At 40.5% G+C, this 13,735-nt stretch overlaps 1 protein-coding gene across 1 annotated transcript; it reads left to right on the forward strand.

Annotated features, from left to right (window-relative positions):
* The first annotated feature begins 788 nt into the window (after positions 1–788).
* Positions 789–10,809, forward strand: LOC149321584 (putative protein-lysine deacylase ABHD14B). Its single transcript, XM_089524771.1, has 4 exons — positions 789–1,323; positions 3,857–4,092; positions 5,202–5,443; positions 8,974–10,809. Exons 2-4 carry the CDS (start codon positions 3,885–3,887, stop codon positions 9,154–9,156), a joined length of 633 nt encoding a protein of 210 aa, XP_089380897.1. The 5' UTR covers positions 789–1,323; positions 3,857–3,884; the 3' UTR covers positions 9,157–10,809.
* Positions 10,810–13,735: the final 2,926 nt, after the last annotated feature.

Raw genomic sequence — 13,735 nt, forward strand, 5'->3', positions numbered from 1 at the left:
GAGTAGCCCTTGTTTAAGAAAACACTGAGAGAGCCAGCATGGTGTAGTGGTTTGAGTGTTGGACTATGCCTCTGGAGACCAGAGTTTGATTCCCAGCTTGGCCATGAAACCCACTGGGTGACCTTGGACAAGCCACATGCTCTCAGCATCAAGGGAAGGCAATGGCAACCCCTGTCTGAACAAATCTTGCCAAAAAAAACCCATGATAGATTTGTCTTAAGGTTGCCAAAAGTCGGAAATGACTTGAAGGCACACAACAACAACAACAACAACAACAAAAACCACTATGGTGTTCATGGGGTCATTGTAAATAGCTTGAAGGCAGGCTGACAATAAGGACATATGCATACCTGCCATTTGCCTTATATTAGTGCCTTTGCCTCACAATCCTAAATACTTGGAGATAGAAAAGGTTATTTTTAAAAAATGATTAAAAACAATGCCAGAAGGTAGTGTGGCATAGTGGTTTGAGTGTTAGACTACACTCTGGAGCTGCTTGGAGATGAGAGGTTTACTCCAGTGTTACTGTTGCAATAAAAAAAAAATCTATGTTTGTTAAGATGTTGTTTATAGTGAAACTTTATTTTATTCAGCTGATGCATTTTGGGTGTGAATCCTTCTTCATGAGCTGTTGCTTCTTCGTATCACTTTCCTGTGATTCTGAGCATGCTGTAATGATGGGTGTCCACTGAATAAAATAAAATAAAATAAAGTTTTGTTATAAACAACAGCTTAACAGCCATAGATTTTTTTTATTGCAACAATAAAACTGAAGTATACCTTTCCTCTCCAAGCATTTTATGGTGTTTTTTCCCTTCATTTTCTCACACAATGACTCTGGAGACCAGAGTTCGATTTCCAGCTCGGCTGTGGAAACCCACTGGGTGACTTTGGTCAAGTTGCACTCTCTCAGCCTCAGAGGAAGGCAACGGCAAACCTCCTCTGAACAAATCTGGCCAAGAAAACCCCAGGATAGGTTCACCTTAGTTTCTCCATAAGTCAAAAATGACTTGAAGACACACAACACCAAATTCTCTATCTTTAAAACACTTCAGGGACTGAGAATATAGGTGCCAGCTAGTTGTGAAGAAGGTTCTGTTCGCAACCACTAGATGTCCCTGATGTTCATGGGAACTTTGCTCACAAATGTGGTAACTTTCCATGCACTTCTTGTCCTCTCCCCTTTCCTCCGCTGCCTCTCAGGCTTCCTTTAGTACCTTTGGACCCCGGAAGCTCAGGGAAGAAGCAGGCCTTTGAAAAAGAAGTTGGTGGCCTCTTTCCTGGACTTTGCAAAGTTTGGTTTCTGCAAAGGAAGCAACTTGGGTAAGGTCATTCCACTCCCCCTCTGCTTCCAGGAAAGCTCTCCCCGCACCCAGCCTGGCCTTGGCAAGGCTTAGGAAAGGAGTTGACTGCAGAACAGCAGGGGCAGGGGTCCTCCTTTTCCCGGACACCTCCGCCATCTCAGCCTTCTGTCCAGGAGGGATTCCAAAAGGTCCTCTCTTTGGAGCAGGATTAAGAAGCATGGACTGTATTTCTAGGAGTGTTTGGAGCTTTTCACTGGTTATGTTCTTCCCTTTGGAGCCTAACTATAGAAGTTATAACTAATCATAGTTATAGTAGAAGTTATAATTAATCATAACTAAGAAGCCTGGATTCCCAATTCTAGTTTAAGCTTTTCTTTGGTCCTGTCCTCCATTTTTCCTTGAACATCCTCCCTTTTGAGCAGGACTAAGAAGCACAGATTTCCATTTCTAGGAGTGTTTTGAGCTTTTCTTTGGCCTTGTCCTCTCTTTTTCTTGAATGTCCTCCATTTTGAGCAGGACTAAGAAGCATGGATTTCCATTTCTAGGAAATCTAGGTTCTGAGCTTTTCTTTGGTCCTCTCCTCTCTTTTCTATTTGAATGTCCTCCCTTTCACGGAGCCTTGTTCTCCTTTTGAAAGTGGGGAGTGCACCTGGTCCCCCTGGTTGAGAAGAAGGGGCCTTGGGTCCATTTTTGAATTTCCCTCCAGTCAGGAGGATTTGGAGGAGAAAGTTGAGGAAAGAGTCCAGGGAGGGAGAAGTTCAAGGCTCTCTGCAGAAAGAGTGCCTTGTTTAGAGCCCATACAGACAGGCCAAAATAAAGCTGCTTCAGGTCACTTTGGAGGTATGCTGTTTAAACGATGCATGTGTCCTAAGAGGCCAGAAGCCGTGCTAAAGCCACACTCCACTCCTAAGGACCGGAGTGCAGCTTTGATGCAGCGTCTGGCCTCTTAGGACACATGCACCATTTAAACAACATACCTCCAAAGTGACCTGAAGCAGCTTTATTTTGGCCTATTTGTATGGGCCCTTAGTTGACTATTCCCAGGAGGATTCAGCACCCATAGATGGTGGCTGGCTCCACCCCAGGAAGCCCAGCCTCTTGCCTCCCACAATAAACATGAATAATGTCAGTAATGACACCACTTTAAATGCTGTAGCTCTATCCTATGGAATCCTAGAATTTATAGTTATGCAAGCTTTTTAACTTTCTCTGCCAAAAGAGTGCTGGTGCCTCTACAGTGCATCTACACTCTAGAAATAATGCAGCACCATGAAGTGCTGTAGTTGTAGCCTATGGGATCCTGGGGTTCGTAGTTTTGCAAGGTCTTCAGCCTCCTCTGCCAAAGAGAGCTGGTGCCTCACCAAACTACACATCCCAGGATTCTGTAGGATGGAGCATTTCAGCAGCTCTTCTTATTATTTTTATTGGCTATGGCAAGGGAAATGTGCTGCTGTGATGCTCAGTAGTGGCTTCTTTATTTATTCACAGTGCCTCCCCTCCCCAGGATAAACTTCAGATTCAAATTGTCTCCATGGTTTAGCCAAGTTGATTCTTACATGAGATTTGGTGTCTTCTAGTTGACACATGTAGGTTGTTCCTTGATTTTGCATTAATCTGGTGATGGGCCTTACATGGCAGAGGAACAGGGCAGGTGCCTCTCTCTTCCACCATTCTAGACAATATCATTTGCTAGCAGGTTACTCCATGAGAATGCCAACATTGGGAAGACATGATTTGCATGTTTTCTTTTCCAACTCAAATCTGGGCTTTCCCCAGTGTGCTCTGAAATTCAGTTAACCTTCTACCCTTTCAGGATCTGACAGGTAGGAGAGAGTTGTGCAATTCTGTTGAAATGTCAACAGTGCACTTTCATCCAGCAGTGTGTTGCTGTTTCATGCTTCACAAGATTCATATACATGACTTGGCACATACATAGCCTTGAATAGAAAACAAAATCCCATAGATTCCAAATGGGACATCTTTCTTCAGGCCTAATTTCTGTCTGGGGTATAAAGGGGTGTATCTTTGGGGGGGGGGTTAAAATGAGGGCATTCCCCTCCAGGTATGAATTCTGCCTCACCAAATGAATTTTTTCTCCCTTCCCTAAATTTCTAGCATTGTAAAGAGCAAGACATGGAAAATCATCCACACCCAGAACTCTTAAATTTACTGGGTTCACATTTCCTTGGTAACTTTCCCTTTTTATAAGCATAACTTTTGGAATGCTTAAGCTGTATTTCTAAATGTTCAACTGAAAGTTTAAGTTACTGCAATGCTAGGAAATTGGAGACAGTGGAAAATTTCATCAGGAAGAGCAGAATTCATACTGAGGGGCAAAGCATTCATTTGGGGAAGAGTATATGAGAGTTTAGATATGTATGTGAGAAAGAAAGAGAGTGGGTTCTGGGGGGGGGGGGAATAATTGCAGGTCCTCCACATCAGTTAGCTTGGGAAGCATGGGTTGAGTTTCTTCCCTACCAGGCAGTTGAGGCCTAGAGTGTTTCTCTTGTTAACTTATTTTGTTTTATTTTCTTTTTCCCACATACCCTTAGGTTACCTGGAAGCAACAAATCTGCAGTGATGGCTGCCACACACCTGACTGAGAGTACCATCACAGTGGGTGGGCAGACCCTGTTCTATCGGCAGGCCATGCCAGCGCAGCAGGCTCCTCGGCTTTCCGTCTTGCTGCTACATGGCATTCGTTTTTCATCAGAGACTTGGCTCAACCTGCAGACTCTGTCTAAGCTGGCGGAAGCTGGATATCGGGCTGTAGCTATTGACCTGCCTGGTATGATTGAGTTTCTGTGGCTAAGGAAATTTCTTTAGGGTGTAGTTTATGGGTGGGTGTCATGATGTTAACGGAAACCTCCAGTGTAAATTAAATAACATAGATACAGCTTTACCTCTCCCAAGAACTGGATCAGACGAAAGACCTATCTAATTTTGTTTGTTACAACAGCCAAACAGATGTCTCTGAGAAGACCAACAGTAGGAAAAGAATACAAAAGCATACTACCGTACTCACATGCCTCAGCAGCTGATCTAGAGAAACATAGCCACCTGCCTCTGAGGACTCATAGATAATTTTAAATGTGGCAAGCCACATTTGTATATAAAAATGCATATGGAATGAATATGATATATAATTAATACATTACAGAATTAAAATTAGCAGTTGCCACCGTCAGTTTGGAGAACCTGGCATAACCAGCATCCTGATATGTACGCTTGTAACAGATTCCAACCACCATTCACATATTATTATGGCTTACTTTATTTTATTAATTTATCCATTTTAGAAAAGTTCTGTTATATCAACATGAGAATTAGAGACAGTTTCCCATCCAAATCTGACCAAGCTGGAAACTGTTTAATTTTATTAGGACAACATTCACATGTGCCTTCCCTAATCACACTCTGATCAGCAATATTTAATTTAAGAGTCATGGTGGAGCAAAAAAAAGGCCCATATAGCCTGGCTTTCTCCTCCCACAATGGCAATCCAGATACATATGTGAAGCCATAGGTAGGGCAAAAGCTCAGTAGCACCTTTTGACTTAGGTTTTCCATCAGTTAGTCTTTGGAGATATATGGGACATGTGAAGAAGCCTTTCTGGAGTCAGAAATACAGAAAGGCTGCTTCACATGTTATGGCCCCAGACCTAGAAAATATCTCCATGTCTACCTTCTCTGCTTATGCTAAAAAACATTTAATGTATTTGAAGTTACCTTTTTTTATTTAGGTTCTCTCTAATATTTCTGATTTACAAATTGCAAAACTTGAAACTATAACCACAGGATGCTTTCTGTCTTTGAGACCCTATGGAGAGCTTAATGTAATTGCTCACCCAACACATAGATGTAACATGAAATTGTCTTAAATTTCTTGCCATTCAGGATTAGGTCGTTCCAAAGAGGCTACTGCCCCAGCCCCTGTTGGGGAGCCAGCCCCAGGTGGTTTCTTGAAGTCTGTCTTCGAAGCCCTGAAGATTGACCAGGCGGTGGTGATCAGCCCCTCTCTCAGTGGGATGTATTCACTTCCATTCCTCTTCCAGCACAGTGATCTGTTCAAGGCCTACATCCCTGTGGCACCCATCTGCACGGAAAAGTTTCCAGCCACACAGTATGCCAGTGTCAAAGTATGTCAGTCTGACAGCTATGGGTAGAGGAGGGAGGGTGTTCTGGGGTGAACGCTGGGCCAGGGATTGTGTTTCAACAAATGGTAATGAGGAGGAATTGGGAGATAATTGGGAAATGCATCTGGGGTTTCAGAATTGTGTGAGAAAAACTGAGCACGCAAGATATCAGTGACTGTGTTCAACAAGCATAAAATAGTTGTAAAGCTTGGGATGGTTCCTGGATTGACCACCAGAGGGTGCTGGCCCACTGCCTCATTATTTGCTACTTGTTGTGTGCCTTGAATTCGTTTTCGACTTACGGTGGCCATAAGGTGAACCTATCACAGGGTTTGGCAAGGTTTGTTCAGAGAGGGTTTATTCTTGCCTTCCTTTGAGATTGACAGTGTGACTTGTCCAAGGCCACCCAGTGGGTTTCCATGGCTGAGTGGGGATTTGAACCCTGTTCTCCAGAGTTGTAGTCCACTGATTAAAGCGCTACATCATGCTGGCTCTCACTTTAGAAGGCAAAACAGGCCTACATTGTTCTGTCTTCAGACACAAACAAACAGGGAAGTCTGTGGACTGTTTCTCTTTTCAGCTGGCTATCTGTAGGCTCTACGGTTGTATATCTGTAGAGTTGTATATCTGTAGAAAATGTCTCCATGTAGATAAACAACTGAGCACAAAGTTAGAATCATACAAGCCATTGTTTTCCCTGTTACCATGTACAGATGGGAGAACTGGACAGTGAGGAAAGCAGATAAGAGGAAAATCAATTCATTTGAGACATGATACTGGAGAAGAGTGCTGAGGATACCATGGACAGCCAAAAATACAAACAACTGGGTCCTAGAACAGATCAAGCTGGAAATCTCCCTGGAAGCCAAGATGATAAAACTGAGGTTGTTTTAGTTTGATCCCATCATGACAAGGGATGAATCACTGGAAAAGACAATAATGCTAGGAAAGGTGGAGGGATGTAGAAAGAGGAAGATCGCAGGCTAGATGGATGGACTCTATTAAAGAGCTTATAGGCATGAATTTACTAAACCTAAGCAGAGAAGTGAAAGGTAGAGAGTCTTGGAGATGTCTCATCCACAGAGTTGCCATGAGTTGGGATTGACCAAGAGCGGTTAACAACAAAATCTGTAGGATCAGAAAGAATTGTGGCTAGTTAGATGCTGGAATTCCTTTCTCTTTATCTCCATATTACTCTCTTTAGTCCCAAATGAAGAACTGTTATGACAAACTTCTCCTCAACTCTAATTCTTCAGTCAAAATAAAAGGCAGCTTTAGAAACAGGTGGGTGGGTGAGAATAATAACTTATCAATTCTCTAACACTAAAATAGCTGGTTTGAAATGTCTCTTGCAAATGCAGAACACTTGGCTTTACTCTTAACAAATGTTTGGGTTTTAGCCTGTTCATGATATGGGTCTGCAGTATATGCCTTTGCCCTGCAGGTTTTTTATTTAGTTTAGCTGTGGAGACGCTGTAAGACAATAACTTTGACAGTGCTGGGAATTTCCTGTCCCTTCTGTCAATCCTGAACAGATCTGCCATAGAAATCATGAGCTTCTGCAAATGTAGAAGAAGTTTGCTTTCCTTGCCAATGATTTTCACTTTTGCCACAACCAGGAAAGGATCATTCTTCTGTCCAAAGTAATTGGATATATTTAGAGCATTAACAGGGAGCTAAGTCCAGAACAACCAACTGTAAGAAACAGAGAGCAAGCAGTATATATTAGCTTCCAGCTATTTTTCTTTGGCTTGGTGAGTAACTTACAGTGAACCAGGCAGAAATAATCCTTCTGCATGCAATCAGAGTAACTTTGTCCAAATGCATCATGCTGCCAACTTCTTTCTTTAAGTTAGGCTCAAAGGTGCTACAAGATCTCTCTGTATACAGAATAACATTGTTAGTAAACACATTTTATTTTTATATATTGATTTCATTTCATTTGATTTCATTTCTGTGCTGCCTTTCTCCCAGAAAGGGACCCAAGACGGCTCACAGATAAAATTGTTTTTAAAAATTCACAATAAAAAAATTAAAACGATTAAAATAATGTAGCGAAAAACAGTATAAAATGACATTCATGGTATCTGCAGAGCTCTTCTCCAGCACCCCTTCTCAAATGAGTTGATATCAGCTTTCTTCTCCATCCATCTCCTATATCCATACATAGTGATGGGAAATACAATAGCCTGGAGAATTCTTACTTTAGTGTTCAGTTGTATATCCTTGCATTTCAGGAACTTGTCTAGTTCTTTCATAAGATGCCCTTCCCAGTCCTAGTCTTTTTCTGATTTCTTGATTACAGTTTCCATTCTGATCAATGATTAGTCCAAGCTATGGAGAAACTAATTATTTCAGTTTCCTCATTGTCCACATTGTATGTGGCCATTATTTTTATTTTCTTAATATTCAACAGTAATCCTGCCTTGCACTTTCTTCTTTGACTTTCCTTAGTAATTATTCCAAGTTTTTATTATTTTCTGCTAGTAATATAGCACCATCTGCATATCTTAAATAGTTGATATTCCTTCCTTCGATCTTTACTCCTCCTTCCTCCAAGTCTAAGATCCAATCTGCATTGCAGAAATAATGCAGCTTGACATTGCTTTAACTGCCATGGCTCAATGCTATAGGATTCTGGGATTTGTAGTTTTGTGAGAAATTTAGCCTTCCCTATCAGAGAGCTCGAGTGCCACAACAAATTACAAATCTCAGAATTCCATAAGCTAGAGCTCTAACAGTTGAAGCAGTGTCAAACAGCTTTATTTCTGCATTGCAGATTAGACCTTAGTCTGCTATGTGTATATTTTCTGCATAAATAATTATATTGAAATACTAATTAAAAAAGTTAAAAAGGCATTTAGAACATGATAATGATTACGATAAAAATATAGCACACCTCAGTTAAAAGAGCTTCTGCAACAAACAGTTAAAAGTCTAAGGCCTGGTTGAACAAAAATGTTTGCCTGCTTGTGGAAAGAGAGAAGAGAGGCACCCAACCAAGCCTCCTGTTGTAGGAAATTCTACAGCTTGGGAGCAGCCACTGAGAAGGCTCTCCTATGTCTTCATGAAATCATGCCTGTGATGATGGAAATGAGGAAAATCCCTTCCCCAAGGATCTTAAAACTCAGGCCAATTCATATAGGGAGATATTGTCTTTCAGACAGTCAGAACTGTAATCAAGCTAGCTAAATTTGCAGCATACAATGTAGGGAAGTGACATCTGTATGGTATACTTAATTTTTGGATAAGCCTTATTATGAGGAATACCAGTTATGTCTAATTAACAATTTGTAAGCTGCTCTGATAGCCTTGGCTGAAGAGCAGGGTATAAGTAAGTAATTATTATTATTATTATTACATATTTGCCTTACTATATACTGAGCCTATAGGGGAAGCTTGCAGATGGGAAGACAGCCATGGTCCTTGTCTTGCCATTGAGTTGTTCTTTAGTGGACAGCACCCAAAAGAAGGTCAGAAGTTTTCATTTGTTGATTTGACCACACTTGATGTCTCTTCTCTCTCCTGCTTAGGTACCAACGCTCATTGTATATGGGGACCAGGATGTCCAGATGGGTGAAGTGAGCCTGAACAATTTGAAGAATTTACCTAATCACAAAGTGATGCTGATGAAAGGGGCAGGCCATGCCTGTTACCTTGACAAACCAGATGAGTGGCACAATGGCCTGCTAGATTTCCTGAAGAGCATAGAGTGATGAGGAAATTGGCTTTGCAACCCACTATGATCAATGATTTGCCCCCCCCCCCATCTCTCTGGTGTACACTTCCTGATTATTAGGATCTTTGTCTGCAGTTTTGTTTAACAACCAGAGCTGGACCTGAGTCCTTTTTAAAGTGCCTGACAACTTCAGAACCAAGTGATCAGCAAATGGATGCTGCTGCATCCAGAACATCCTCATGTTTCATTAATAACATAGCATAATCTTTTGACTTGCTGTGTTTTGGTTGTGAGATGCATTAAGTCACACTTAATTCACATTTTTCATAGAAAGATATTAGGATCTGTTACACAGATGTATTGAGAACTAGGTTATCATTTTGCTAGCTATGATCTGGCATGAAATCTACTTCTCCCTCTTTCTCATCGCTCACCAGGTCGGTGTCATGTTTATCTCTTTCTTATTTAAATGAACATAAAAGTCAACAGTTGGCACTATGGCTGAGACAGATGTAAGAAAGATGTAAAGAAAGGGAAATCTGTCTTTTTTGCTTCCAGACAGTCTTTCAAAGTCAGTCCACAGTGAGAGATCTTTGTTATCTTTGTCCTTGAGGTCTCTGCCAAGGCATTCTATCTTGATTACAGAAACTTCTGATATTTCACTGTTATTTTCTACACACACTTCTCTGTGCCAGAACTACTTTTTTCTTTCTTAAGGGTGGGAAAATGGCTATTATGTTACAGTGGCAATCAGGTACTTTGTGGTAAGCAAATTTCAGGGTTCACAGGAATGGTTTTAGAGAGCAGAATGGTGGTGGTGGGAGACAAAATGCTTAACATCTCCTGGGTTACTCAAAGTCTCCCATTCTGTGTAGTGTGTTAAATGGTTCTTTCTCCTCTTAAAGGCTGGCCTCTTCAAGAACATACAGCTGCCATCTTAGGAAACCCATCTTTTCCATGGTTATCATGAGTATCAGATTATGTGGTTAAATTAGATATTAGAGGAATCTTAAACATTTGAGAAAAGGTTTTTGTGGGTTTTTCAGGCTATGTGGCCATGTTCTAGATCTAGAACATGGCCACATAGCCCAAAAGCCCACAAAAAACTAAGGATGCTGGCCACGAAAGCCTTTGACTTCACATTTGAGAAATGGTTAGTGGGACAAGCTACAATACTGTTCGTTCATGATTGCCTTGATAAAGGAAAACAGTACTATAATTCTGTATACATTTGGGAACAAGTCAAGGCACTGTCCTGTTGATGTTCCATACTTGAACCATTCCATCCCAGGTATAATGAAAGGGATTTCTGGGTTAGGAAAGCAGATGCAGACTTCCAAGAATAAAGCTGGAGGGAGGAAAAGAATTAAATTAGCTGTGTAGCTGCAGCCTGGATTCCAGATAAATGCTTAAGGACTAATAGATTACAGTGGACCCTTGTTATACGCTGGGATTTGGTTCCAAGATCCCTCGTGTATAACAAAATCCGTGTATGCTCAAGTCCCATTAAATATGACATAGCAAAATGGTGTCCCTTATAAAAAATGGAAAATCAAGGTAAATTTATACTTTTTTGGAACATTTTCAAACCGTGTATGCTTGAATCCGTGTATAAAAAAATCCGTGTATAAGAAGGGCCGACTGTATTTGTCAAATTAATAATTTGTGATTAAATAAAACTGATTTGTATTTGTGCTGTCTTTGCTGATTGTCATGTAAGCCCACATACTCCACCTATGTGATTCAACCCATTCCCTCCCCATATCATTCCCCATCCATTTCAGTTGTTTAACAACAAATGTGGGAATGCTGAGGAAAATATGTGATAAGCGTGGAACAGTTTTAGGATTAGTGTAATTATTTTAAAAGCAGATACATTACTTTCACCCTGAAAATAAATATGAAGCAAATCCAGCTGTAGAAGAATGCGTCAAATGAAACCAAATCCATGACTAATTTATGTCATCATCATTAAAAGATTAAAACAACCATCAAAACATTCCAGCATTATCAAAAGGAGAAAAATGCAAATGTAAACATGTTGATAATATAGAATGCTCAGAGGATATATTGTTGGAGCAAAGGACATAGGGAGGTAGTACCATCTTTGCTTAGAGTGTGGATGTTGTACTGTGGATATTTTATAAAACACATGATTCATTGGAGATGACAAAAATGATGGGAAAATTGAAGGCAGTAAGAAAAGAGGAAGTCTGCATTACAGGTGGGTTAACTTGAGCAAAGAAGCCATGGTCCTGAGTTTGCAAGATGTGAAGTGGACTATTAATAGCAGGATCTGTTTGTGGTCGCCTCTTCATAGAGCTTCCATAAGTTGAACCGGATGATGGGACAAAAAATCAACAATCAGGAGTTCTGTTGCTAAGATCAAAATGTTTATAGTCTAATATGTACAAAAGAGTGGGAATTGGAACTAATTTTAATTAGTTCTAATTCTTGTGAATTATTTGTGGCATGATTTTTAGGTGTTGACCTTTGCAATGCAAATGCATTATGTGCAGTTATACAAATCTTATGGCTCTGTATTGGTCCTGTGTCTTTTAGCTGACATGAATTCCCCTTAGAATCATACCGCTGGAAAAGAGCACTAGCTCACTGAGAATCCTGTCCAAACAGTCTAGCGCTTGCAGAGTCTTGACTTGGTGGTCTTCAAAAGTAAGCATAGCCTAAAGTAGCATGTTCAGTCTCATGTTCAGTGATAATTAGCATAATGTTAAAGGAGGGATTTATTGTGTGGACAAGAGGCTACTGTTAAAACAGAAAATAGAGAAATAGAATGGTTCCCAATTGGCAAAGGGGCCAGGCAAGGGTACATTTTATCACCCTATTTGGTTAACTTATATACGGAAAATATAATATGAAGAGCAGCCTTAGACTTAGAAAAAGGAGGAGTAAAGATAGGAGGAATGAATATCAACAAACTAAGATATGGGGATGACACCATACTACTAGCAGAAAACATCATGTACTTAAAACAATTACTTAAGAAGGTCAAAGAAGAAAGTACAAAGGCAGGCTTAATCCTGAACATAAAGAAAACAAAAATAATGACCACAGAGGACCTATATACATTCAATCTAGACAATGAGGAAATCAAAATAGTGAAAGAATTTCTGTATCTTGGATCAAACATTGATCAGGAAGGAGACTGCTGTCAAGAAATCAGAAGAAGATTAGAATTGGGAAGGGCAGTTATGAAAGAGCTAGAAAAGATTCTAAATAAAGATATACAGCTGAGTACTAATGTTAGAATCACACAAACCATTGTATTCCTCATTACCATGTATGGATGTGAGAGCTGGACAGTGAAGAAAGTGGATAAGAAGAAAATCAACTCATTTGAGATGTAGTGATGAAGAAGAGTGCTGACGATACTGTGGATGGCCAAGAAGACAATCAAATGGTCCTAGAAGAGATCAAGTATGAAATCTGAAGCAAAGATGATCAAGTTAAACCTGTCATACTTTGTCCACATCAGAAGCCATGACTCACTGGAAAAGACAATAATGCTAGGAAAGGTGGAGAAATGTAGAAACAGAGGAAGACAATTGCTAGGTGGATAGACTCATTCAGGGAGGTCATGGGCCTGAATTTAAAGGAGTCCTACCGGAAAGGGAACAGCAATTATTGTGTGTAGATAATTCAATAATTATAACAGAGACGTGTCTCATATATTAAACCATATACATCTGTATTAACAGTACTAAATTGTCATAACAAACATTAGAACAATTGTATATCCATCTATGACCTAGTACTGTGTCCTTGCAATCGTCTCAGAAGGTCCAAGACCATATAATGAAGCTGTAGCAACTCAGTCCCATCAGTCAAAATGTGCAGATATTCATGGGTACTTGCAGCAATGAGGCATGCGAATATGACATGTAGTCTTCCCTGGTAGCAAGGTAACAATTCAGTCCCATACGTCAAAATGCACAAATCCTCATAGGTACTTGCAGCAATAGGACATACAATAGGTACTTGCAGCAATAAGGCTTGAAAATAAGGCTTGAGGACGGCTACCTCCGGAGTGTTTTAGGGCCGTTTCGACCCTTAGATGGTCTTCCTCAGCAATTCGGAGTATTTTATGTCGGATTAGGACTGGACATTATGTCATATTTCCACGTCTCCAAACAGTATGGCTTGACTGAGCAATTGCTTTATCAGTCAAGCCATACTGTTTGGAGACGTGGAAATATGACATAATGTCCAGTCCTAATCCGACATAAAATACTCCGAATTGCTGAGGAAGACCATCTAAGGGTCGAAACGGCCCTAAAACACTCCGGAGGTAGCCGTCCTCAAGCCTTATTTTCAAGCCTTATTGCTGCAAGTACCTATTGTATGTCCTATTGCTGCAAGTACCTATGAGGATTTGTGCATTTTGACGTATGGGACTGAATTGTTACCTTGCTACCAGGGAAGACTACATGTCATATTCGCATGCCTCATTGCTGCAAGTACCCATGAATATCTGCACATTTTGACTGATGGGACTGAGTTGCTACAGCTTCATTATATGGTCTTGGACCTTCTGAGATGATTGCAAGGACACAGTACTAGGTCATAGATGGATATACAATTGTTCTAATGTTTGT

Source organism: Sceloporus occidentalis, unplaced genomic scaffold, assembly GCF_023333645.1.
Source record: "Sceloporus occidentalis isolate IW3139 unplaced genomic scaffold, rSceOcc1.0.p SCAF_1, whole genome shotgun sequence".
In the NCBI taxonomy this organism is placed as follows: domain Eukaryota; kingdom Metazoa; phylum Chordata; class Lepidosauria; order Squamata; family Phrynosomatidae; genus Sceloporus; species Sceloporus occidentalis.